At 49.3% G+C, this 23363-nt stretch overlaps 1 protein-coding gene across 1 annotated transcript in view; it reads left to right on the top strand.

The window, feature by feature from the left end:
- The window catches only part of LOC138278794 (uncharacterized), a 344627-nt gene that overhangs the window by 23801 nt on the left and 297463 nt on the right, over nucleotides 1-23363 (top strand). The window contains exon 3 of the mRNA XM_069219314.1: nucleotides 22155-22419. Coding sequence (XP_069075415.1) covers nucleotides 22155-22419 — 265 coding nt within the window. The remainder of the gene's footprint in view (nucleotides 1-22154; nucleotides 22420-23363) is intronic.

The following is a 23363-nucleotide window of genomic DNA, read 5'->3' as shown; positions in this document are numbered from 1 at the left end:
TCGGAGTGGTACATTGGTGGGTTGGCTTCAGCCAACCTGCCATTGTCATTATGTGGCAGTAAGTACCGCCAGCCTGTTGGCGGTACTACTGCCACATTAGTTCCGACCCCCAGGGTCATAATTACCCCATAATCTGTTGAGATCTTTTCTGGCTTTAGCAGGGTTATGTGTATTGTCTATCTAAAAGCCAGGGGACGGATCTCTGATATCATTGCTTCATTGTAGACATTATGGAATCATGTGGCCAATACGTTTTATAAGCTTTATAAATCTTACTTGCAACCTGTAATTGTATGTAAATTTGAGATAGTGTAAGTTATCTTCTCAAAAATCATGGGTGTGCCAAGAAATTGTTCACTGTTGAGCTGGGCCAGGGAGATCCTGTCAATTTAGGTGAGGTAGTCAAAGGGGAGCTGGAGTGGTGTGAAAAAACTTTGATAGTATGTGCTCAGCTTCATAAAAGGTTTGTCCAATATTTCCCTATAATTGTTCAATATCTTGTATTGACCCAAGGTGTCTCAGTAATGTGGCTAGTGTTCTATCTGGTCTGTCTCGCTCACCATACACATGTTCCTAAGTATGTTTCTGCAAATGTTTTACTTCCTGCTCAGCCAACTCTGTGAATTCAATTTACACTTGCAATGTATGATCACCTCGGCTCCGTGAATGAGATTGCTCCAGAAATCATATGCCTAATTCCAGTTTATTCAATCAGTCTTTGAGTGCCCTGTGCACGCCATGCTGGTTCGCAATGCGGACCCCTGTATAGAGGCCTTGACTGGCTACCAGAGGGTGGTTACTGAAACAACAGTGGAGCCATTCAGTTGGAAATAAGCTTTTATTCTGTCCTGGCTTTTTCCTTAAATGTGGCATCTAAGAGGGCTGTTTGCAACAATGGCCAAGGGAAGCCTTAAACCAATTGGTGAATGATTGGAGAGCATGCATGGGAGGTAATCAGCAGATTTTATTCAGGAGGACATCTTGCGTTTCCATTCAATAAAACTAGATGTGCCTAGAAGCAATTTGCTGAAGGTATGTGTGTGCTTTCTTTAAGTGTATGACTTAGGTGTCTCAGGACATCAATCAGGTTATTGTTCTTTTGTTATTGTTCTGCATTATTCATTTTTCAGTATGCATTATATTGTTATGCATTATATCATGAAGATTTTTTGGGGCTACCTAGTGTCTTCGATTTTCAGGATGTAACAATTGTTCAGCCTATCCAGTATTAAATAGAAATTTCCTCTGCATAATGCAGTTTGAGGGGACAGTGCAGTGCATTTGCTTTTACCTGTTGTATAAATCCGGGATCATCAGTGTTGGGGCCATCCAAGTTCATTAATGTTAGAAGTTTACTGAGGATCATTGCTTGAATGATATTATATCATTCTTGTGGGTCGTTTTCCTTCTGTACTATCCTTAGCGGTCTTCGTGCGTATGAGAAATATGCGGCTAGAGTCCTATATCTGCTCCATTTCCAGGTGAAAATCTGCGTGAGCATCTGCGAGGGGGCAACATGCATTTCCTGCAAAAAGGCTAGATCGCTCCTGTCTCTGTCTAGTTTTCTGTAGATTATATAATCACACACATCCCATGTTATATATTGGATGTAGGTTATATTGTCATTGATCCCATGCTACTGTGGAAGGTGGATTGTGTGCAATGTGTGTAGACAGAGAGAGAGAGTGTTGAGGCAGTGAAATGAAAACTATACACTTCCATCGCAAATGCCAATGGTTTGTGCCATAGCGTGCAACTGCCTGGTAGTGAACTGTGCATGACAATAGCAGTTTACCCATTAACCCCCCACACACAAACTAGCATCCCCAACCGACCAGTGGAATACATCCCCATCATAGATTCCAACCCTCTCACCAAAGAATAATCAACTGTGAGAGGGATCACCCCTAGGGAGGCCAGAGAGCTTTCCAGCAAACACATCCTCTGAGAGGGTGTTTGCTGGGAAAGGATGTGCAGAAAGTGTGTTCAAAATGTGGCCGACATGGCCTAGTATATATCTATGACCACACCTCATATAATACTGGATATGTTCACTCATTACCTTCCCTACTGAAGATGTCCAGGTTGCATGCATAGTATCTTGATGTTAACATCTAAGTTCTGAGGGCACAGAGTGTCTGGAGAGGTCTGATTTGTCTCTTGGCCATCATGGATCATTTTGTAGTCATCCAAATACAATAGACATGGCGCAATCAGGCAAAAGAGAAGTTGTATGCAAGGATTCAGTGTATTTTTCATTTCACATTCTTCAATCCTTCCACTGGGGCAACTTGAGGTAGGAGTGGAGTTTGCACTCCTAGAAGTCAAAATCTTTTTGAATAAATGGGTTGACATTTAAGGGGTGCACATTTCTGCTGCGTTAATACTCTTTTCTTGCCTATGCAACATTGTAGTTGTTAGACCTATCAGTGTTAGGGTGGTCTTCAAACACAACTTTTGCCTTCATCCTCCCATTTTGTTTATCTTGTTTTGGTTGGCCTTGGGACTCTGTGTACATTTCCACAGCTGACCAGTGCTAAAGTGCTTGTGCTCGCTCCTTTAAACATGGTAAAATTGACTTACACTCAAAAGGCACACATAGGCCCTCATTACAACCCTGGCGGTCGGTGTGAAAGCGGCGGTAAAACCGCCAACAGAGACAGCCACTTTAACACTCCGACCGCCACGGTGGTACAAACAAACAGCATGGCGGTCACTGCCAACAGACAGGCTGGGGACAATGTACCGCCCACAGTATCATGAGAGGCCAATCCACCACCTTTTCCTGGACGGATTCAACACGAAAAAAAACACGGCGGAAACAGGACTTGGAAGGGGAAACGCTCACCTCTACACACCCCACGAGGAACCAGGACGCCATGGAGCCGGAACTCCATATTCTACCTGCCATTGTCTTCCTGCTCCTCTACCAGGAGCACGAATGCCCACGGCAAAGACACCAGTGAGTACTGCACCTACGACACAGGGGAGGGGGAGGGAAAAGAGAGTGACACACACACGCAAAACTCAACACCCCCACCCCCACCCTCACCCACTACAACACACACACAAATACATATTGATACATTACATTTACACCCCTGAAACCCCCCTTGAAGAATGCAAGGACAAAAGGAAATTATTGTAACGACTGTAATCAATAAAAATCCATTACTCAAAAATATATATATACTGTTAACACATATATACACCAAGAATTCAAGTCCATTTACTGCATCTACATAGTTCGTGGACCACTGGCCCCAAAATGAAGGGGCGAGGCCCACACAAGATATTCAATCAAAATGGAGAGAACACTGCAGGGGCATCAGATCGAAATGAAACAGGCACCTCAGGGGGAAGGGAAGAGGGGGCACCTCAGCCGGATGAGTGCACGATGCCAGATCCACTACTGGGCTCCATGCCCATTGATGTATCCTGGGGAGTGCAAAGCCACCGTTTCACAAGTCTTTTCAGTGGGTGGTTTGCCCACTGCTGCATCCTGAGGAGTGCAAAGCCACAGTCTCACAAGTCTGTCCAGTGGGTGGTTTGCCCACTGCTGCATCCTGGGGAGTGCAAAGCCACAGTCTCACAAGTCTTTCCAGTGGGTGGTTTGCCCACTGCTGCATCCTGGGGAGTACTAAGTCACAGTCTCACAAGTGGATAACAGTCTCCACTGGTTCTGGAGAGGGCTTTGTGCCCAGAGTGCTTCATCCTGCCAAGGACTGAGGTAGTGGATGTGATACTCCACTAGTTCTGGAGGGGGCTTTGTGCCCAGAGTGCTTCATCCTGCCAAGGACTCAGGTAGTGGATGTGAATCTCCACTGGTTCTGGAGGGGGCTTTGTTCCCAGAGTGCTTCATCCTGCCAAGGACTCAGGTAGTGGATGTCTTTCTCCACTGACGGTGGGCCTACATGGAAGCTGTCCAGGCCCCTGGAACGGACCACCAGCTTTGTACAACTGACCACTGGGGATGGAAGCCATGCCTGCGGTGGTGCCACTGGCACATGATGTAGCATGGCCGCTGGCGGTGCTTGCAGCGGTCTCAGTAGCGGACGTGCTTGCGGCGCTCATTGGCCTGCGGTGCTGGTGGGTGGCTCAGTGAGCGTGCTGGTGGCGGAGGAGTACTGGGCAGCGGTGCTGGTGGCCGCGTGTCCTTGGCTGCGGTGCGGGTGGTGGCGGTGTCCTTGGCAGCGGTGCTGGTGGCGGCTGTGTCCTGGGAAGCTGTGCTAGTGGCGGTCTTGTCCGCCGTGCAGGTTGGCGGCGACTTCCCTTTCTTTCTCTGCCCCTTCCCCACCTTGGATGGTGGCGCAGCTGTCTTGCCACTCCTAACTGTAGTCCTGGGAGAGCCCTTGGTGGCAGGTGTTTTGCCCTTCTCCCTCTGGGCTGTGGCCAACTGCTTATGTTTCTGAGGTGGGGGACTGTCCGTGGCCTGGCTCCTTGGCACACTGGCTGCCCTGCTGCTTGGCGCACTCCAGAAGCCGGTTACTGCTGGAACCACTGTTCCCGGTGATGTAGTGGCTGAGGTGCTGGGTTGGGACCTGGAAAGGCGTGCCCTAGGGGACGGAAGGGGTGGGGAGGTGTAGGGAAGGGGTCAACATTTAAGAGGAAATGTTTATTAGACACACTGGGACAGGTAGATGGAGGGGGTTTGGGAGTGGAGGAAGAGGTGGTGGTTGTAGGAGGTGTACAATTGCTGACTTTGGGTGAAGGTGCATAGGCTGGAGGCTGTTGTGAGGTGGATGGCTGTTGGGTGGGTGTGTGACTGCATTTGTGTACTTTGGGAGGTGGGCTCACAGACACACTGGGAGAGGACACAGGGGATGTGTGAATGGTATTGGGGTGGTGAGTGCACGTGAGCGGTGTGCGGTGATGGGAGTGCTGGTGATGGAGGTAGTGGCTGAAGATGTAGTGCATGCAGGTGTGAGTGGAGATGTGACAGTGAGGGAGGAGGGCGACGAGGAGGAGGGGGACACAGTGGAGGCAGTGGATGTTGGTATGTGTGCATGGGTATGTTGCTTGTGTGAGTGCATGTGGGATGTGTGTTGCTAGAGCTACCCTTGTGTTTTGAGGTATGTGCATGCTGGTCTGATGGTGTGCTTGGGATAGGCTGAGGTACTGGGGATTGGGGCTGGGTGGAGGAAGTTGGACTTTGTGAGTGCGGAGACACCATTACCCGCGTGCACTATACAAAGGTCACTACCTATGTATAGCGTCACAATGGTAACTCCAGACATGGCCAGCTCCTGTCCCCGCCGTGGAGCTCCCCTCACCCTCGGTCCCACTGGTGAATTCGGAGTCCGTAGTCTCGCCCTCCAGGGCCAGGTAGGATGCAGCTCCCTCCTGCTCCGGTGGCACTGCTCCTCCGCCTGATGATGCCAATGCACACAAGAACAGGGAGACCACAAAAAGGGGGGGGGAGACGGAAGAAAGACATGTTCAGTACATGCAATACCACTACCATTGGCGGACATTACAGACACAGCAGCCCTCTGCACTACGCTATTCTGCCCCCGTGTCTCACATCCACACCACTCCACACAGGCATTGCCCCTACAGCATGCTCACAGTGTACTTTCCTGTTTGTCTGGAGGACCGTAGAGTAGCGTGTACTGGGGGAGGACCCCATCCACTAGTTTCTCAAACTCCTCCATGGTGAAGGCAGGGGCCCTTTCCCCAGACACTTGAGCCATTGTCGCTTCCAGACTGAGGTCACAGCAGCACTTGCAGTGTAGATCCTCTCCTGCCGCAGATCAGGTATCAAGTGAGTGAACAGATAGAAAATGGCAGTCACGTCCGCGACGGTGCGTACTGTCACCGCCGGCATACATTGCCATTGTCTCCTGGGACCCATAGGGCCCAATGTTAAGCAATGCAGGATTGCGCTGGGGTCTTCGACCGCCTACCATGACGGTGTACGACGCCAGCGCAGTTACCTCATATCCCATTGTCCCACCTTACAGGTCAGGCAGCTGCCATTTCAGGGGGCCACATGGCATTATTTTTAAATGCGTCACACATATCTAGGCCTTGCATACACACTAAGACAGGTACATTGCAGATTGAAAAATGTGTGCAATAAAGTTGTGTTTTCGTACCTCAGTGTTGGCTGGGCCTCTGCTCGCTGTTCTCCTCCATAGAGCACGTCTGCTGGGGCTGGTGAGGAGATGGCGGCATCCTCCGGTGTACAGACCGCTGGTGGACCTGTCGACAATGGAAGAGCGACATGTAATTGTCACCTACAGACTGGGCCATGCCACAATCCATGAACTGTGTGCCCAGTTGGAGCCGGACCTGATGTCAGCTATCCGCCATCCCACAGGGATACCCCCTCTAGTGCAGGTGCTGTCAGTACTCCATTTCCTTGCAAGTGGGTTTTTTCAGACGACAGTGGCCATAGCATCAGGGATGTCCCAGACTATGTTCTCCAACGTTTTGTCCACAGTGTTGTCTGCCCTGCTGAAACACATGCGCAGCTACATCGCGTTCCCTCAGGTGGAGGATTTGCCTACAGTGAAAGGTGACTTCTATGCTTTGGGACATATCCCCAACACCATAGGTGCCATTGATGGGACACATGTGGCCTTGTTCCCCCCCACGGGAGTGAACAGGTGTAGAGAAACCGGAGGAGTTACCATTCAATGAATGCGCAGATGGTGTGTTTGGCCGACCAGTACATCTCCCATGTGAATGCCAAGCTTCCTGGCTCAGTGCATGACGCTTACATTCTGAGGAATAGCAGCATCCCTTATGTGATGGGGCAACTCCGAGGCACCGTGTGTGGCTATTAGGTGAGGACATGGGCCCTATGGAGTGTGAATAGTTGTCTGGGTCTGGGGTTGTCCCTAAGGGTTTGTGTGTGTCTAACAGTTGTCCCTCGACATTTGCAGGTCACTCTGGCTACCCCAACCTGTCATAGCTACTAACCCCAGTGAGGAATCCCAGGACAAGGGCATAGGAACGCTACAATGAGGGACATGGGCGAACTTGGAGGGTTATAGAGGGGACCTTCAGCCTCCTGGAGGCCAGGTTCAGGTGCCTCCATATGACGGGTGATTCCCTATTCTACTCACCAAAGAAGGTGTGCCAGATCATGGTGGCCTGCTGTATGCTGTACAACTTGGCTTTGCGACTACAGGTGCCTTGTCTGCAGGAGGATGGTCCTGAAGGAGGTGTTGTGGCAGCTGTGGAGCCTGTGAACAGTGAAGAAGAGGAAGCAGAAGAAGAGTATATCGACAACAGAAACACCGTGATTCATCAATACTTCCAGTGAGACACAGGTAAGAAGACATCACTGCCTGCTACATCTGATACACTTGTTCTACCTCTCATCTGTCTGTCTCTTTCACCCAGTTTATGGACCCTGATTTGTCACTTTCCGTTTTGATTTCACAGATGTGGGTCCCACTGTGTGACCGCTGCTATGTTTCCTCATGGACTAGAGCTGTGTGATATAGGTATGTTGACAATACAATGGATATTGCTATTTTCCTCAGTTATTGCAAATACACATTTGTGAAAGCACAGACTGACTCCAGATAGTTTTGTGATTTAACAGTGTTTATTTAAGTGCTAAATAGTGGAGGGGGTTGTAAAATGGTCAGGGGTGATGGTGGAGGAATGTCCATGGCAGAGTCCAGTCTATATGTTTCACAGGTGCATTATCCAAAGGGGCATGGGAAGTGGAGCTGGGGCAGTTGATGGATGGACAGGGTGAAAAAGTGGTACAGGAGGATGACAATCAGGGTGGTCTAATTTCTTGCGGGGGTCTTGGCATTGTTCTCAGTCTTTGTCCTGGATCTCAGGGACTGCTTGTGTGGTGGTTCTCCATCTGCACGGGATGGGGTGCTGGTGTCGTGGTCCTGTGGCGGTGTCTCCTGTTCACTAGCGCTGGCGGAGGTGGTGGGAAGTTCATCGTCCAGGCTAGTGTCAGGGGCCCCTTGTTGTGCCACAGTGTCCCTCCTGGTGTTCACAAGTTCCCGCAGCACTCCTACAATGGTGCCCAGGGTGGTATTGATGGATTTGAGTTCCTCCCTGAACCCTAAATACACTTCCTCCTGCAGCCCCTGGGTCTCCTGAAACTTGGCCAGTACCGTTACCATTGTCTCCTGGGAATGGTGGTAGGCTCCCATGATGTTGGAGAGGGCCTCGTGGAGAGTGGGTTCCCTGGGCCTGTCCTCCCCCTGTCACACAGCAGCCCTCCCAGTTCCCCTGTGTTCCTGGGCCTCTGTCCCCTGAACCGTGTGCCCACTGCCACTGCCCCCATGTCCCTGCTGTTCTTGGGGTGGCGGGTTAGCCTGGGTTCCCTATAGTGGTGGACACACTGCTGCTTGACATGTCCTAGGGACAGAGGTATGGGCCCGCTGGGTGGGTGCTGTGCTTGTGTTTCCAGAGGGGGGAGGCTCTGTTGTGGCTTGTGCCAGTTTGAGGGGAACCGACTATCCCGAGGTCCCAGATGGGCCGGGCTGGTCATTTAGATCCAGTTGGACGGAGCTGCTGTCATCACTGTGGCCCTCTTCTGTGGGGGGAGTGGACATGTCTGGAACCTCCTGTCCGATGACGTTGGATAGGGGTCCTGCATGGGTGTAAAGGCATAGTTTTAGTATCTGTGTGTGCCATGGTGTGCAAAGGGTGGGTGACCCTGTACCCGAGTACTTGCATTCCTGTGTAGGACCTTGTGTGCTAATTGTTTAAGGGTCTGTGTGGGTATGTGCAGTGGGCATGCATTGGTGATGGGTGTCCATGCTTTGTTGTTGGATGCAGGGCTTGTTGTTGGGATGTGTGGTTTGTGATAGCGTGACATATGTGAAGAGTTGGAGTGATGGGGTGAGGGTGAGGGTGGGGGTATGCGTTAGCATGCAGGTAGGGTGGGGGATGTAATAGTTAAGATTTGACTTACCAGAGTCCATTCCTCCAGCTACTCCGGCGAGGCCCTCAGGATGCAGTATAGCCAAGACCTGCTCCTCCCATGTTGTTAGTTGTGGGGGAGGAGGTGGGGGTCCGCCGCCAGTCCTCTGAACCACGATGTGGTGTCTTGAGACCGCGGAACGCACCTTTCCCCGTAGGTCGTTCCATCTCTTCCTGATGTCATCCCGTGTTCTTTGGTGCTGTCCCACTGCATTGACCCTGTCCACGATTCTGCGCCATATCTCCATCTTCCTTGCAATGGTGGTGTGCTGCACCTGTGATCCGAATAGCTGTGGCTCTACCTGAATGATTTCCTCTACCATGACCCTGAGGTCCTCCTCAGAAAACCTGGGGAATCTTTGCGGTGCCATGGGGTGGTGTGGGTGATGTGTGAGGTGGTGTGTGTTGTGATGTGTGGGGTGATGTTTAGGGGTGTGTGGTGTTTTGGGCGTGGATGTGTACGTGTGATGGTGTTGTGTGCCTCTGTATGGTGGTGTTGTATTTGCTGTGCTGTCTCTCTGGCCTTCGTCAATATTTTAGGTAGTAAGGTTTTGTGGGTGATGTGGGCAGGTGTTTTATAGTGATGTGGGGTATGTGGGAGTGGTGTGTGTATGTGTATCAGGTGTGTGTGTTTGGAATTGTCCAATGTGGTTGTGTTTTGTAAGAGTGTGTGTATTTTGAGCGCGGCGGTGTGTACCACCAACGGTTTACTGCGGTTGAAAGACTGCCTCGTGGATTCGTGGGTCGTGATAGTGTGGGCATATTCCTGTTGGCGTGATGGTAGAGGTTTAGTTCTCGCCAGTTTATCACTGACCTTTGGTGTGACGGGCTTGTGTGGGTGTCTAAATTTTGGCGGATTCCAAGGTGTGAGTCATAATAGCTGTGGTGGAATTCCATAACGGTGTGTTGGCGGTCTTCTGCACGACGGTAAGCGGGATTTACCGCCAATGTTGTAATGAGGGCTATAATGTACCTGTGAGTCCCTAGTAGAGGGGTACCCCATGTACTCAGGGCCTACAAATAAATTGCTACTAGTGGACCTGCAGCACTGATTGTGCCACCCACTTATGTAGCCCTTTACCCATGACTCAGGCCTGCCATGGCAGCCTGTGTGTGCAGTTTTAAACTGAAGATATTAACGTAAAAACCCTTCTTTCACATATGCAAAAGAGTCTGAACTCAATATGAAACTGCACATGCTTACTACTAGCGTAGATATGATGCCTACTGTGAACCACAAGCCCAAATTCACCTGTATGTAACTCACTGGTAGCTTGGTGCAAAAGCAGTCTGGCGTGACTTATAGGTAACGTGTGAAGTATTTATGCAGCACAGAAACAAAAATAAAGAGAAAACAGAACACAAGAAAATGCTACCACAATTGAGAAAAATAGAGTACATTTTAATAAATCATTTGAGACCAAAATGAAAAAACAAAACTCAATTGTAAGCGCTGAGAAGTAAAAAGTGTCAACTGAGGTTATCTGGTCACTGTGGACAAATTAAGGTGAGCCGTGATTGGGGGGGGGGGGCACAGTTCTCATGTTGCAGGTTCCACAAGTACAGTGCTCTGTGAATGGAGGTAAATACCATATTTAGAACTGGAAAACTGGTATCAACTTTGGTCACTTTTGTGCCAGGCTATCTCGCAGGTCTTGAATGCACAACGTGGTGCTCATAACTCACCCACCACAGTCTCATCAATACTCCAATGTTTTTGTATTATTTTATTAATGTGAGTCTTATATAGTGACTACAGTATTCCTTTCATTGTGAGGTGAGGTTGGCATCTTTAGCAACATATCTTGTGATGTATAAAAGGCATGTTTATAGGTATGCCTAATTACTTGTTTGGGGTAACCTTAGTCACAAGTTGATCTTCTAATCTTTAAGATTGTGAGATAAAGTCATAGGTATCAGTCGCAGTTGGTAGCAAATTAAATTGGAGGGGCACAAAACACACACACAAAAAACTACACACATAACATACACACCAATATAAAGATATAAAGATGAAGATAAAAAAACACCTACCTTTCTTACATTACCCAATGTTCAGCAGCACGTCCCTGTTCTTCTGCAGCATGTCCTCCCAGCGCATAGCCCACAGCCAACTACCTCATACAATCAAGTGACTGTTTTAATTCTGTTTAGCAGCATAAAACAATGTCTTGATTGGCTGAAGCGGGCTGGCTCCACGCTCCAAAAGGCACTGTATGCCTGTACCTGCTCTCCAATCCAGCTGTCCCAGACAGCTGGGTTGGACAGGTTTGAATTGATAGGTATTGCTACAATCATCTCTAATCTAAACACCAGATTGACAAGCAGATTTCTCTGATGGGTCCAGGGATAGCAAAATTGATAATGTAGTTAGAGGGGTCTTGTCAATGGAAATGTGATGCTTCTTAAAGACCTTCATTAAATGATTCTGTATTGTGACATAACAAAAGAGACTCTCAGAGCTAATTGACCATGTGAAATACAGGTGAGTGTCTAACAATTTAATAATTCTAGAATATGAAGTATGAGCATGTTTTGCGACAAATCACAGCATGTCACCAATATAATGTCTCCACATAGTTGTGCTTGCTTTTTATGGATTGCTTCCAGAGTGTAGTACTTCTTTAAAAAGATCAACACCAATATTAGACAAGATCAAACCAGCCATGTTTCCCATTGATGTGCTGGAGGTCTATTAATGTAGCTGTTCTTCAAATGTAAATGTGTTTTAATCAAAATACACTTTCTGTGCATTGTAAAACAGACAAAGAATTGGGGGCATATTTATACTCTGTTGGCGCCGGTTTTGCACATTTTTTTTACGCAAATCTGGCGCAAACTTAAATCCATATTTATATTTTGATGCTAGACCCGTCTAGCATAAAAATATTGGAGTTAATGTCATTTTTTGCCTGGCGGAAAACTGCCTTGAGTCAATGAGATCCAAGGTAGGCATTCTGGGGCATAAAATTACTCTAAGGCCTTAGCGCCTTATTTATCCTCCCGTGTAAAAATCATGCACAGGAGGAGGAGGGCCTTAAATAATGGCACCAAGGCCTTCATTGCAACCCTGGCGGTAAATCCCACTGACCGCCGTGCTGACAGCCGCCAACATACCGTGTCCGCGTCGGAAATCCGCAACGGGTATTATGACCCACACTGAGAATTCCGCCACTATACAGACACCCACACAAGTCCGCCAGACCAAAGGTCAGTGATAAACTGGCGACAGCAAAACCCACACCGTTACGACAACAGGAATACACCCACAGTATCACAACCCACGAATCAATGCAGCAGTCATTCAACCACAGTAAACAATTGGTGGTACACACTGCCGCGCTCAAAATACACACACACTTACAGAACTACACCACATTGGATAATTCAAACTTCACACACCTGACACACATACACGCACCACACCCACACACCCAATCCAATATAAAAAACACACCCACAATACCCACAACCCCATACACCACAAACTTTTGAAGAAGCAGAGAGAGAGAAAAGCAAAGGCCACACCGGCATCCAGAGGCACACACCATCACTCATACACCATCCATGCACAACACACCACAAACCCCAACACATCACCTCACACATCACTCACACCACATCATGGCACCTCAAAGACACCCCAGGTTTTCTGAGGAGGAGCTCAGGGTCAGGGTGGAGGAAATCATCTGGGTAGAGCCACAGCTATTCAGATCACAGGTGCAGCAGACATCCATTGCAAGAAGATGGAGCTATGACGGAAAATTGTCGACAGGGTCAACGCAGTGGGACAACATCCAAGAACAAGGGATGACATCAGGAAGAGGTGGAACGACCTACGGGGGAAGGAACATTCTGTGGTGTCCAGACACCAGGTAGCCGTACAGAGGACTGGCGGTGGACCCCCACCTTCTCCCCCACAACTAACAACATTGGAGGAGCAAGTCTTGGCAATAATGCATCCTGGGGGCCTCGCAGGAGTAGCCGGAGGACTGGACTCTGGTAAGTAATATCTTTACTATTATATCCCCCCCACCCTACCTGCATGCCATCACATACTCCCACCCTCACCCTCACTCCCATGACCCCACCATCTCCCACACACCCCACCATCACGCCCCACCACTCCCACAACCAAGTCCTGCATGCAACAACAATGCAGAGACACCCATCACAGACATGCATGGACACCCATCACCAAAGCATGTTCAATAGAGAGACTCACACAGGGCACACAATCACCACTCACACAAGGGCCAAGGCGATAGTGAAAGCACAGTAAGAGAGGGAAACACACACATTCCACAAGATGGCACACACAGATAAAATAACAATGCATTTACACCCCAACAGGACCCCTACCCAACGTCATCGGACAGGAGGTGCCAGCCATATCCAGTCCCCCCACAGAAGAGGCCCACAGTGATGACGGCATCTCTGCATGCCTGGATCAAGATGACTAGCCTGGCCCATCAGGGACCTCTGGACAGTCGGTTCCCCTGCCACAGTCCCAAGCCACCACAGAACCTCACCCCTAAGGAAACACCACCACAGTACCCACCCAGCGGGCCCATGCCATTGTCCCCAGAACACGTCAATCAGCAGTGTGTCCACCATTACAGGGACCCCAGGCAAACCCACTAACCCAGGACGATTAGGGACCTGGGGTCAGTGGCAGTGGGCACACGGTTCAGGGGACGGAGGCACAGGACAACAGGGAAGCTGGGAGGACTGCTGTGCGACATGGGGAGGACAGGCCCAGGGACCTAACCCTCCACGAGGCACTATCAAACATCATGGGAGCATACCACCATTCCCAGGAGACCATGGGCATGGTACTGGCTAAGTTTCAGGAGACCCAGTGGCTGCAGGAGGGACAATACATGGGGATCAGGGAGGACCTCACCAGCGTATACACCATCCTGGTCACCTTTGCAGGGTTGCTGGCTGACATAGGCAAGACCATGAGGGAGGCAGTTGCATGACAAAGGGCCCCTGACACTAGCCAAATCAAGGAACAGCCATCCACCTCTGAAGGGGCTAGTGGACAGGAGGCCACACCAAAGGAACAACAGCCCACCAGCACCCCACCCCCTGCAGAAGGAGAACTACCCCGCCAACGGTCCCTGCAATCCAGGCAGAAGACAGAGAACATTGCCAAGACCCCAGCCAGCAAATAGCACCGTCCTGATTGTCACACTTCTGTCCCACTATGTCACCCTGCCCACCTTGAACTGCCATTACTCCCCTTCCTATGTCCCCTTGGACAATGCGCCTGTGACACCAAGAGACTGGACTCTACTATGGACCTCCCTCCACCAGACCCTTTCACATACCCCTATACACATTAGCCCCTAAATAAACACCCTTGAATCACAAACCAGTCTGGAGTCAGCCTGTTCTTTCACACATGTATAATTACAACATCATCAACAAATATCAATGCAAATGTTCATTTGCTCATACCAATGCATGACAGTTGTTGGACAGCAGTACATATAGCAGAAGGCAGAATGAGGTGCCCAGATCTGTGAAATGGAAAGCCAAAGTGAACTGTCAGTGTCCATAGACAAAGGTGAAGAGGCTGACTTATACAATGTCCTACAGTATTCAGAAATGTGAAGAGCAGTGACAGTCTCTTACCTGTGTGTCACTGGAAGTACTGCATGATGATGTTCGTTCGGTTGTCAATATCTTCTTCCTCTGCCTCCTCTTCCTCACTGTCCACAGGCTCCACCGCTGCCACAAGACGATCATCAGGCTCATCCTTCTGCAGAAAAGGCACTTAGGGTCGCAATGCCAGGTTGTGGAACATGCATCATGCCATGATTACCTGGCACACCTTCTTCGGTGAGGAGTATAGGAAGCCACCTGTTAGATGGAGGCACTGGATTCTGGTCTTCAGGAGGCCGAAAGTCCTCTCAATAATAAGCCTAGTTCGCCCATGTGCCTCATTGTAGCGTTCCTCGGCCCTTGTCCTGGCATTCCTCACTGGGGTAAGTAGCCATGAGAGGTTGGGGTAACCAGAGTCACCTGCAAATGTCGAGGGATTCCTGTTAAACACACACTAACCCTTAGGGACTGCCCCATACCCAGACACCTACTCATACTGTGTGGGGATCTTGAGCTCTCCTATTAGACAAACCCGGTGCTTCTAGAGTTGGCCCATCACATAAGGGATACTGCTATTCCTCAAAATATAGCCTCATGCACAGAGGCAGGATACTTGGCATTCACATGAGAGATATACTGGTCCGCCAAACACACCATCTTCAAATTCATCAAATGGTAGCTTTTTCGATTTCTGTACACTTGTTCATTTCTGCAGGGGGGGGAAATGCCACATATGTACCATCAATGGCACCAATTATGTTGGGGATATGTCCCAGAGCATAAAAGTCAGCTTTCACTGTGGGCAAATCCTCCACCTGTGGAAACATGATGTAGCTGCGCATGTGTTTCAGCAGGGCAGACAACACTCTGGTCAACACGTTAGAAAACATTGGCTGAGATATCCCAGATGCCATGGCCACTGTAGTTTGAAAGGAGCCACTTGCCAGGAAATTGAGCACTGACAGGACCTGCACTAGAGGGGGTATTCCTGTGGGATAGCAGATAGCTGACATCAGGTCTGGCTCCATATGGGCACACAGGTTTTGGATTGTGACACGATCAAGTCTGTAGGTGATAATGATGTGTCTGTCTTCCATTGTCGACAGGTCCACCAGGGGTCTGTACACCAGAGGATGACACCATCTCATCATCTGCCCCAGTGGATGTGCCTTATGGAGGAGAATGGTGAGCAGAGGGTCATGTAGCACATAGGTTGCACAAGTATGTTTGTAGTAATGTGAGTAAATCCATGTGTGGCGTAGTTTGTCCGTATATCTGCCAAATTGTGCTGTTACGCAGTTAGGTGCCATGCCATGTGCCCCCCCGAAACAGCAGCTGCCTGACCTGTGAGGAGGAACAAGGGGACATGAGGTAACTGCACTGGCGTTGAGCAGCGTTGCAGTAGGCGGTCGAAGACCGCTGCGCAATTCAGCATTGGTTATCATTGGGCCCTATGGGTTCCAAGAGCCAATGACGATGTACACAGGCGGGGACGGTACACATGCCGCGGACTTGACCGCCAATTTCTATCTGTTCACTCACTTGATACCTGACCTTCAACAGGAGAGGACCTACACTGCAGGTGCTGCGGTGACCTGAGTCTGGAAGTGACAATGGCTTGAATGTCTGGGGAAAGGGCCCCTGTTTTCCCCACGGAGGAGTTGGACAAACTGGTGGGTAAACGGAGGGTGAAGCCACCAGTGGGACGGAGAGCGAGGTGAGCTCCACGATGGGGACAGGAGGGGATACCGGCGACAGCGACTCCTCCTCTGATGGAAGATCCCTGGTGGTGGTAACACCTCTGTGCCCACCCCAACAACAGGTACAGCCGCTACCCCCCTACCAGCACCGCCCTCCCAGCAGTCCCTCTGCGTGTTTCCCATGCCTGCTCACCTAGGAGGGTGGGCATCTCCTTTGCCCCAGGCACCTCAGGCCCTGCCCCAGTCAGCCCTGCTGCCCTCAGTGAGGAGACTATTGACCTCCTGAGATCCCTCACTGTTTGGCAGTCAACCATTCTGAATGCCATCCAGGGTGTTGAGAGGCATTTGCAGCAAACAAATGCATACCTGGAGGGCATTCATTCTGGCATGGCAGCCCAACAGAGAGCCTTTCAGGCTCTGGCCTCAGCACTGATGGCAGCCATTGTCCCTGTGTCCAGCCTCCCCCTCCAACTTCCACTACCCAGACCCAATCCCCTCTACCTCAGCCAATCCCAAGCACACCATCAGACCAGCATGCACACACATCAACGCACAAAAGTGGCTCAGGCAAACATAAGCACCACACATCCCACAGGCTCTCACAAAATCACAATACCCATGCACACATACCAACATCCACTTCCTCCACTGTGTCCCCCTCCTCCAGGTCCTCCACCTCCCTCCCAGTCTCCTCTCCACTCACACCTGCATGTGTTACATCATCAGCCACTGCCTCCATCACAGCACGCCCATCACTACACACCGCTCACGTGCAATCACCACCCCACTACCATTCGCACATCCCCTGTGTCCTCTCCCAGAGTGTCTGTAAGCCCTCCTCCCAAAGTACACAAATGCAGGCACACACCCACTCAACAGCCACCCACCTCACAACAGCTTCCAGCCCATGCACCTTCACCCAAACTCAGCAGAAATAGACCTCCTAAAATCACTACCTCTTCCTCCACTCCCACACCCCATCCATCTTCCCGTCCCAGTGTGTCAAAAAAACCTTTCCTAGCAAACATTAACCTCTTCCTTACACCTCCCCCCATCCTTCCCCTAGAGCCAGGATGTCTAGATCCCAGCCCAGCACCTCAGCCACCAAATCTACATCCACTGTGGTCCCTGCTACTCCAGTACGGTCTAAGGGGGCACCCATCAGAGCTTCCAGTGTGCCACCAACAGAAAAGAAGGACCACCCTATTCCACCACCTGCAAAGGTCAAAAAGGGGCTGGCTTCCAACAGGGGACAGTCACACCACCCAGCAAGGCCTCACCCAAACACAGAGTGGACAGTGCCAAGGTCCCTGCACCAACTGTCAAGATGGGGAAGGGCTAAAAGCCAAAGGGCACATCACCTCTAGGCACGATGTCTCCTGGTGAGGGGCTGGTGACCACCATATCATCAGGGATGGCAGCCACATGCACCACAGTCACCACCGCTGCTCCGACCACCACCTGCACCACCACCTGCAACGCCGCTGCCACAATGTCAGTCTGCAGCATGCTCCCAAGGATCAGCCATCCGAGGCTGCCGGAGATGGCATGGTGTCTCCATCCACCACAACAGTCACTTGTACCACGGCCAGCACTGGCAACATCTTTGCCGCAGACACCACCACCTGCACCACCATCAGCACCGCCATGTGCACAGCCCTTGCCACTCTGTCGGACATCAGCCCCATCCCCAGTGTGCAGCCGTCAGAGTCTGCAGGTGAAGTCCTGGACCCTGGACACACCCTTTGAGACACCACCTCCAGCACAGACATGAACCAGCAATTGGCAGCCTAAGTCACTGCAGGATGGAGAGTGGCTCTGCCTCCATGGAGTATCATGCTACCTGTTCCTGGTACATCGTGTGGCTGAGACACCCAGGTGAGACAAATTCAACTGCCACACCCCAGGTGCAGCACCACTGGGCACAAACCCCCCTCCAGAACCAGTGGAGAGATACATCCACTCACCCAGTCCTTGGCAGGATGAAGCACTCTGGGCACAGAGCCCCCTCCAGAACCAGAGGAGAAAGGCATCCATTTGGGAGACTGTGGCTTTGCACTCCCCAGGACCACGCAGTGGGCAAACCACACACTTGAGAGACTTGAGATCAAATCAAATCAAATCATTAGCATTTATAAAGCGCGCTACTCACCCGTGCGGGTCTCAAGGCGCTAGGGACAAAGGGGGTGGTTATCGCTGCTCGAACAGCCAGGTCTTTAGGAGTCTCCGGAAAGCGGAGTGGTCCTGGGTGGTCCTGAGGCTGGTGGGGAGGGAGTTCCAGGTCTTGGCCGCCAGGAAGGAGAAAGATCTCCCACCCGCCATGGAGCGTCGGATGCGAGGGACGGCGGCGAGTGCGAGGCCAGAGGAGCGGAGGGGGCGGGTGGGGACGTAGAAGTTGAGGCGTCTGTTGAGGTATTCCGGTCCCTTGTCGTGGAGGGCTTTGTGTGCGTGCGTGAGAGACTGTGGCTTTGCACTTTCCAGGATAAAGCAGTGGGCAAACCACCCACTTGAGAGACTAGAGAGACTGTGGCTTTGCACTCCCCAGGACCAAGCAGTGCGCAGTGCACTCATTGAGAGACTTGAGAGTTTGTGGCTTTGCACTCCCCAGGACCAAGCAGTGGGCAGTGCACCCACTTGAGAGACTTGAGAGACTGTGTCTTTGCACTCCCCAGGACCAAGCAGTGGGCACGGAGCCCCCTCGAGGAGCAGTGGCGGTGTACCATCATCTGGCTGGGGTGCCCTCCCTCCCTTTCCCCCTTCCCCCTGAGGTGCCTGTTTTTTTTTACCTGATGCCCCTGCAGTGTTCTCTCCATTTTGAGGCAGGTGTCATGTGTGGGCTTTGCCCATGCTTTTTGCGACCACTGGTCGACAGACATTTCATGGGACAGTGTACAGACTTGTATACTTGCTGTAACTGATTAGTTGATGTTCTCTTGGTCTATCTGATTGTTCGAATATTACACTAGTGAAACTCATTTTGTTTCGTCCTTGCATTCTTCCAGAGGGTGACGGGTATATCTGTGATGTCATTGGATATGTGTGTGTGTACGTTAGTGTGGGTGAGGGGTAAGGGGCTTGCGTGTGTGTCACTCTCTTTTACCTCCTCCCCTTCCCTGTGTGCTAGGTGCAGTACTCGCCATCGTTTTCGCCGCCGCTGCCTTCTTTCCACTTTGTGGTGTATTAATAGAGGCAGCAACATGGGTAGGATCTGCAATTCGGGCTTAATGGTGTCCTAGTTCTTCCTTGGGTGTTAAGAGGTGGGTGGTTTCCCTTCAGATTACTGTTTCCGCCGTGCTTTTGATGGCGTTGGTACCGCCCCAAAAAAGCTGCTGGATTGGTGCCTTGTAATAGTGTGGGCGGTATATTGTCTTCCTCCCATCTGTTGGCGGTTACCGCTGCGATGTTTCTTGCTACCTCTGTGGCGGTTGGAGTGTTAAAGTGGCTGTCTGTGTTGGCGGTTTCCGCCATGGTCGTTATTCCATTTATTTTACCGCCGGCATGTTGGCGGTATTACCGCCACTTTAACACCAACCACCAGGGTTGTAATGAGGGCCTAAGCCTGCTTAGCCCTATTATTTTACGCCTGGGTCAGGGTAGGCGTTAGGGGACCTGCGGGCCATTTTCCATGGTCAGAGGCCATTGAAACAGCCCACAGGTGCCCTTCCCTGCACCCAGGGACACCCCACCCACACCTGGAGGACACCTAATGATGTGGAGACCCATTCCAGGTAAGTTCAGGTAAGTTTGGGAATTTTTTTTCCAAAGTGCCATGAGGGACCTAACTACATGGCACTGTGGCCCCTGGGCATGGCCATTGGGCTGGGGGGCATGACTCCTGCCTTCACTAAGACAGGAGTCATGTCCACGGGGGTTGTGCGTCAAAAACTGACGCTAGTCAGGATAGAGTCATTTTTCTGACTCTAACCTGACTAGCGCCATTTTTTGACGCACAACCTCCTGTTTCCCCTACGCCTCCCCCACCAGGTTAGCGTCAATAATTTTGCCGCTAACTGGGCCTTACCACAGGCTAGCGTCATTCCTTAAATATGATGCCTGGCTGGTGTCCATGAATGGCGCTAGCTGGCGGTAAGCTTTTTGACGCAAACCTGCGCCAATGCAAGTTTGCATCAAAAAGTATAAATCAGGGCCTTTGTGTCATCGGACCACCCAGTTTTAGGCAAGAGTCGCACTACTGCTTGGAAAGCAACTATCCAATCTTAGAAAGACTGGTTCCAAAGGCTTGATTATCTAGAGACACTAATAACTGTTCAATTGGATCTTACTCCACATTTGTTTAAAGAATGCAACATTTTGGGGCTAGTAAAAACATCTTTAATTCTTAATGGACTGAAAGATTCTCCATTATCATAGGGTATCATTGTAGACTCCAACTGAGCAAGGTTTTTAATATTAGCACTCTGAACATAGTGTATTTTGCATTGCCTTAAATCAAATGGTTTTGGAAGTTAACCCAGATTATACTGTTTGTTTTTTCAAATGCTTGTCTTTGTGGAGCCTGCACAGAACTAAACAGCAAAATATCAATATTACTATATCATAATTTAAGTGTTTTTTAGTGTCAAATTGTCTGCCAATTTTATTTATATCACACCTAAGCATTGTTCTTCTCCCTATTAATGCCATTAGTGTACTGTAAAATCAATTTTTCAGTTTCTGCAATAACAGCTCTGCCATCCTGTCTAGAGCAGCGTGTGTCCTTTCCTATGTACTTCGTGGAAAATGGTTGCCAAAGTTAGTAAAGTTTTGCTGGTTTCAAATATGATCTCACCAAATCCGGTGAATTTGTGAAAAGCGAGGATGAGGCGAACAACTGTTATGCAACAACTCTATTTCTAGATATATAATTAGCAATGACTCACATTTATGTCCATCTGCTAAAGGAATGTTTTCTGCATAACACATATAGCCCCTTGTGTATCAAACCATTTCACCATAGACAGAGACTGGGTAAAGCCATTTAATACGCTAGGAACATAGGCCCTTACAACACAATGCAGAAATCCACCTTGCTGCACGTTGCTGCATGAAAGGGAAAGGACAGGAATGGTCTGTATTTACCAATGTAGGGTGCTTTCCTGTCCTTACCTAATGCTGGCACACTTTTGGTTGTCTTATCCAAAGCAGGCACTCTAGCATCATGTTGTGTGCTTGAAGGGTGTCTGCTTTGTAGGCAGGATTGTTTTGTACAGAAAGGAAGACCTTTTTTGCACAAAAACAATCCTGAGAGGCATTTACTCTTTCTATGCAATTGCAGAATGCAGCACAAAAGAAAGAGGAAAAAACAAGGACAAGTAAAGACATTTCTCCTTGTTAAGCCTCACTTGGGAAGGCATAGCATTTTGACACATTCCCAGATCCACCACTAATGTTAAATCTAGGAATGTGCCAAAATCCTTGGGTGGATGCTTGAGAACATCCATGCTTCAACCATGTACCACTTCTCTGCAGCAGAGTAACTCAAGGCAGTGATTTGCACTGCCTTGCGTTACTCTAGATTTAAAAAAAGACATGCAGGCCACTCAAGGTGGCCTTGGGTGGCTTGATAAAGCTCACTTAGGTTTTGTGTGGCCCTTCGCCCCCTTGCATGGCATACAGGTTGCGTAAAACCTTGATAAATCTGGGCCATAGTTCCTTTCTAGACCCCAGCTTCAGATGTCTGAGAAATGTGCAAGCCTGTTGTGGTACATGAGCAAAGCACTAATTAAAAAACCTGTAAACCCAGTACTGCTCCTAGATATTTCCTCTCTTTCATGGTTGACTGCTTGTTTAGCCTGCATCCTACTTTTGTGGGTATATTTAATAAAAATGTGTCAAGTACATTTAGATGTAAATTGCGTGAAAGTATGAGGATTATGCAGCCTCCTCTATTCTTGTTGAGTCACACATTCTTCTTAATGTTCTTCATTTTTCTAGAAACAAACCTAGCACGGCAAGGAATTGTCGCTCATAGTTCTCAGTTTAGTCAATCACCAGATATTAATGCTTCAGTTGCCATTGATGGACAAGTGTCTTCCTGCAGCCAGAATGAGAAACTGATGGGTGCCTGGTGGAGGCTAGATCTCAAGAAGACCTACAAAATATCAGCAATCGGGATATTTAACAGAAACCGTTGTTGTCACAAACGCAGGATGTTGGCTCATGTTCGTGTTGGAGACTCACCGTACAATAATAACCCAATGTAAGTCATTGATGGTGTTCTATGAACTGCATTACTTTTAGTAAACAACAGTGTTTTGAACCACTATTCTGCTCTTCAATATAAAGCATGAAGACCATGAAACGATGCCTGTAACATTCTTTCTCAGTTTCTGAGGTTATAGGTCATGATGCCACCAAAATGGCAAGGACCACTACAGTGTGAAGACTGATGTGCACTTTCCAAGTTATTCCATTTGGCCTGTCAATAATCATGGAGAGGGGCATCTACTGTCTATACCCCACCCTATGTCAAAACACCTGGGAGTTATATTTTCTGCAGGTTTAGTTTGGCAAGTTTACTATGTGATAGAGGGAGTCAGCGGAAGCACCCAAGATCAGAAAGGAAAATGCTACATCAAACTGATATTTTGACTTGCCTTGGTGAGTGCCCTGGTGAAGATGCATCCATTCTACTGCAAAGTAATCTACATCACACTACCATAAACCCACCACCATAAACTAACATGTAGGCTTTGAAGTTTGCATAACAAAGCAGCCAGAATTGTGCTCAAACCTATGAAAGAGTGTGGGGAAAGTGATATAGTATACAATGTGGTTGTGCGACCTTACCATGTGATAAACTTTAGCTCAGTTCCTGGGTAGCTGTGGCCCAGAGCAGTGGGCTTTATTAAAGCAATAAGTCTAAAGCATTTAGAAGTGCCACAACAGTTGAATATGTAGAAAATGCACTCAATAAAACCAATTTGTAGCAAGCATTGGCAAAGCAGATAGGTCTGATATTGTCTATCAGCTTTTAGGAAAATCTTATTTTTTCATGATTTTTGCAATTATCACGGACAAGTGGATTAAGTGTGGCCGAAACCCCCCATGAGTAACTATGTCATATTCATAATTTTGATAAAATCTAAAAGTTGGCTAACACAGACCTTAAAAGCTAATTGTTTTGCCGTAGGCAGCTGGCAT

The sequence above is a fragment of the Pleurodeles waltl genome, chromosome 2_2, assembly GCF_031143425.1.
Source record: "Pleurodeles waltl isolate 20211129_DDA chromosome 2_2, aPleWal1.hap1.20221129, whole genome shotgun sequence".
NCBI lineage: Eukaryota > Metazoa > Chordata > Amphibia > Caudata > Salamandridae > Pleurodeles > Pleurodeles waltl.
The sequence above is the reverse complement of the archived record's forward strand: the minus strand, read 5'-3'. Positions and strand labels throughout refer to the sequence as shown.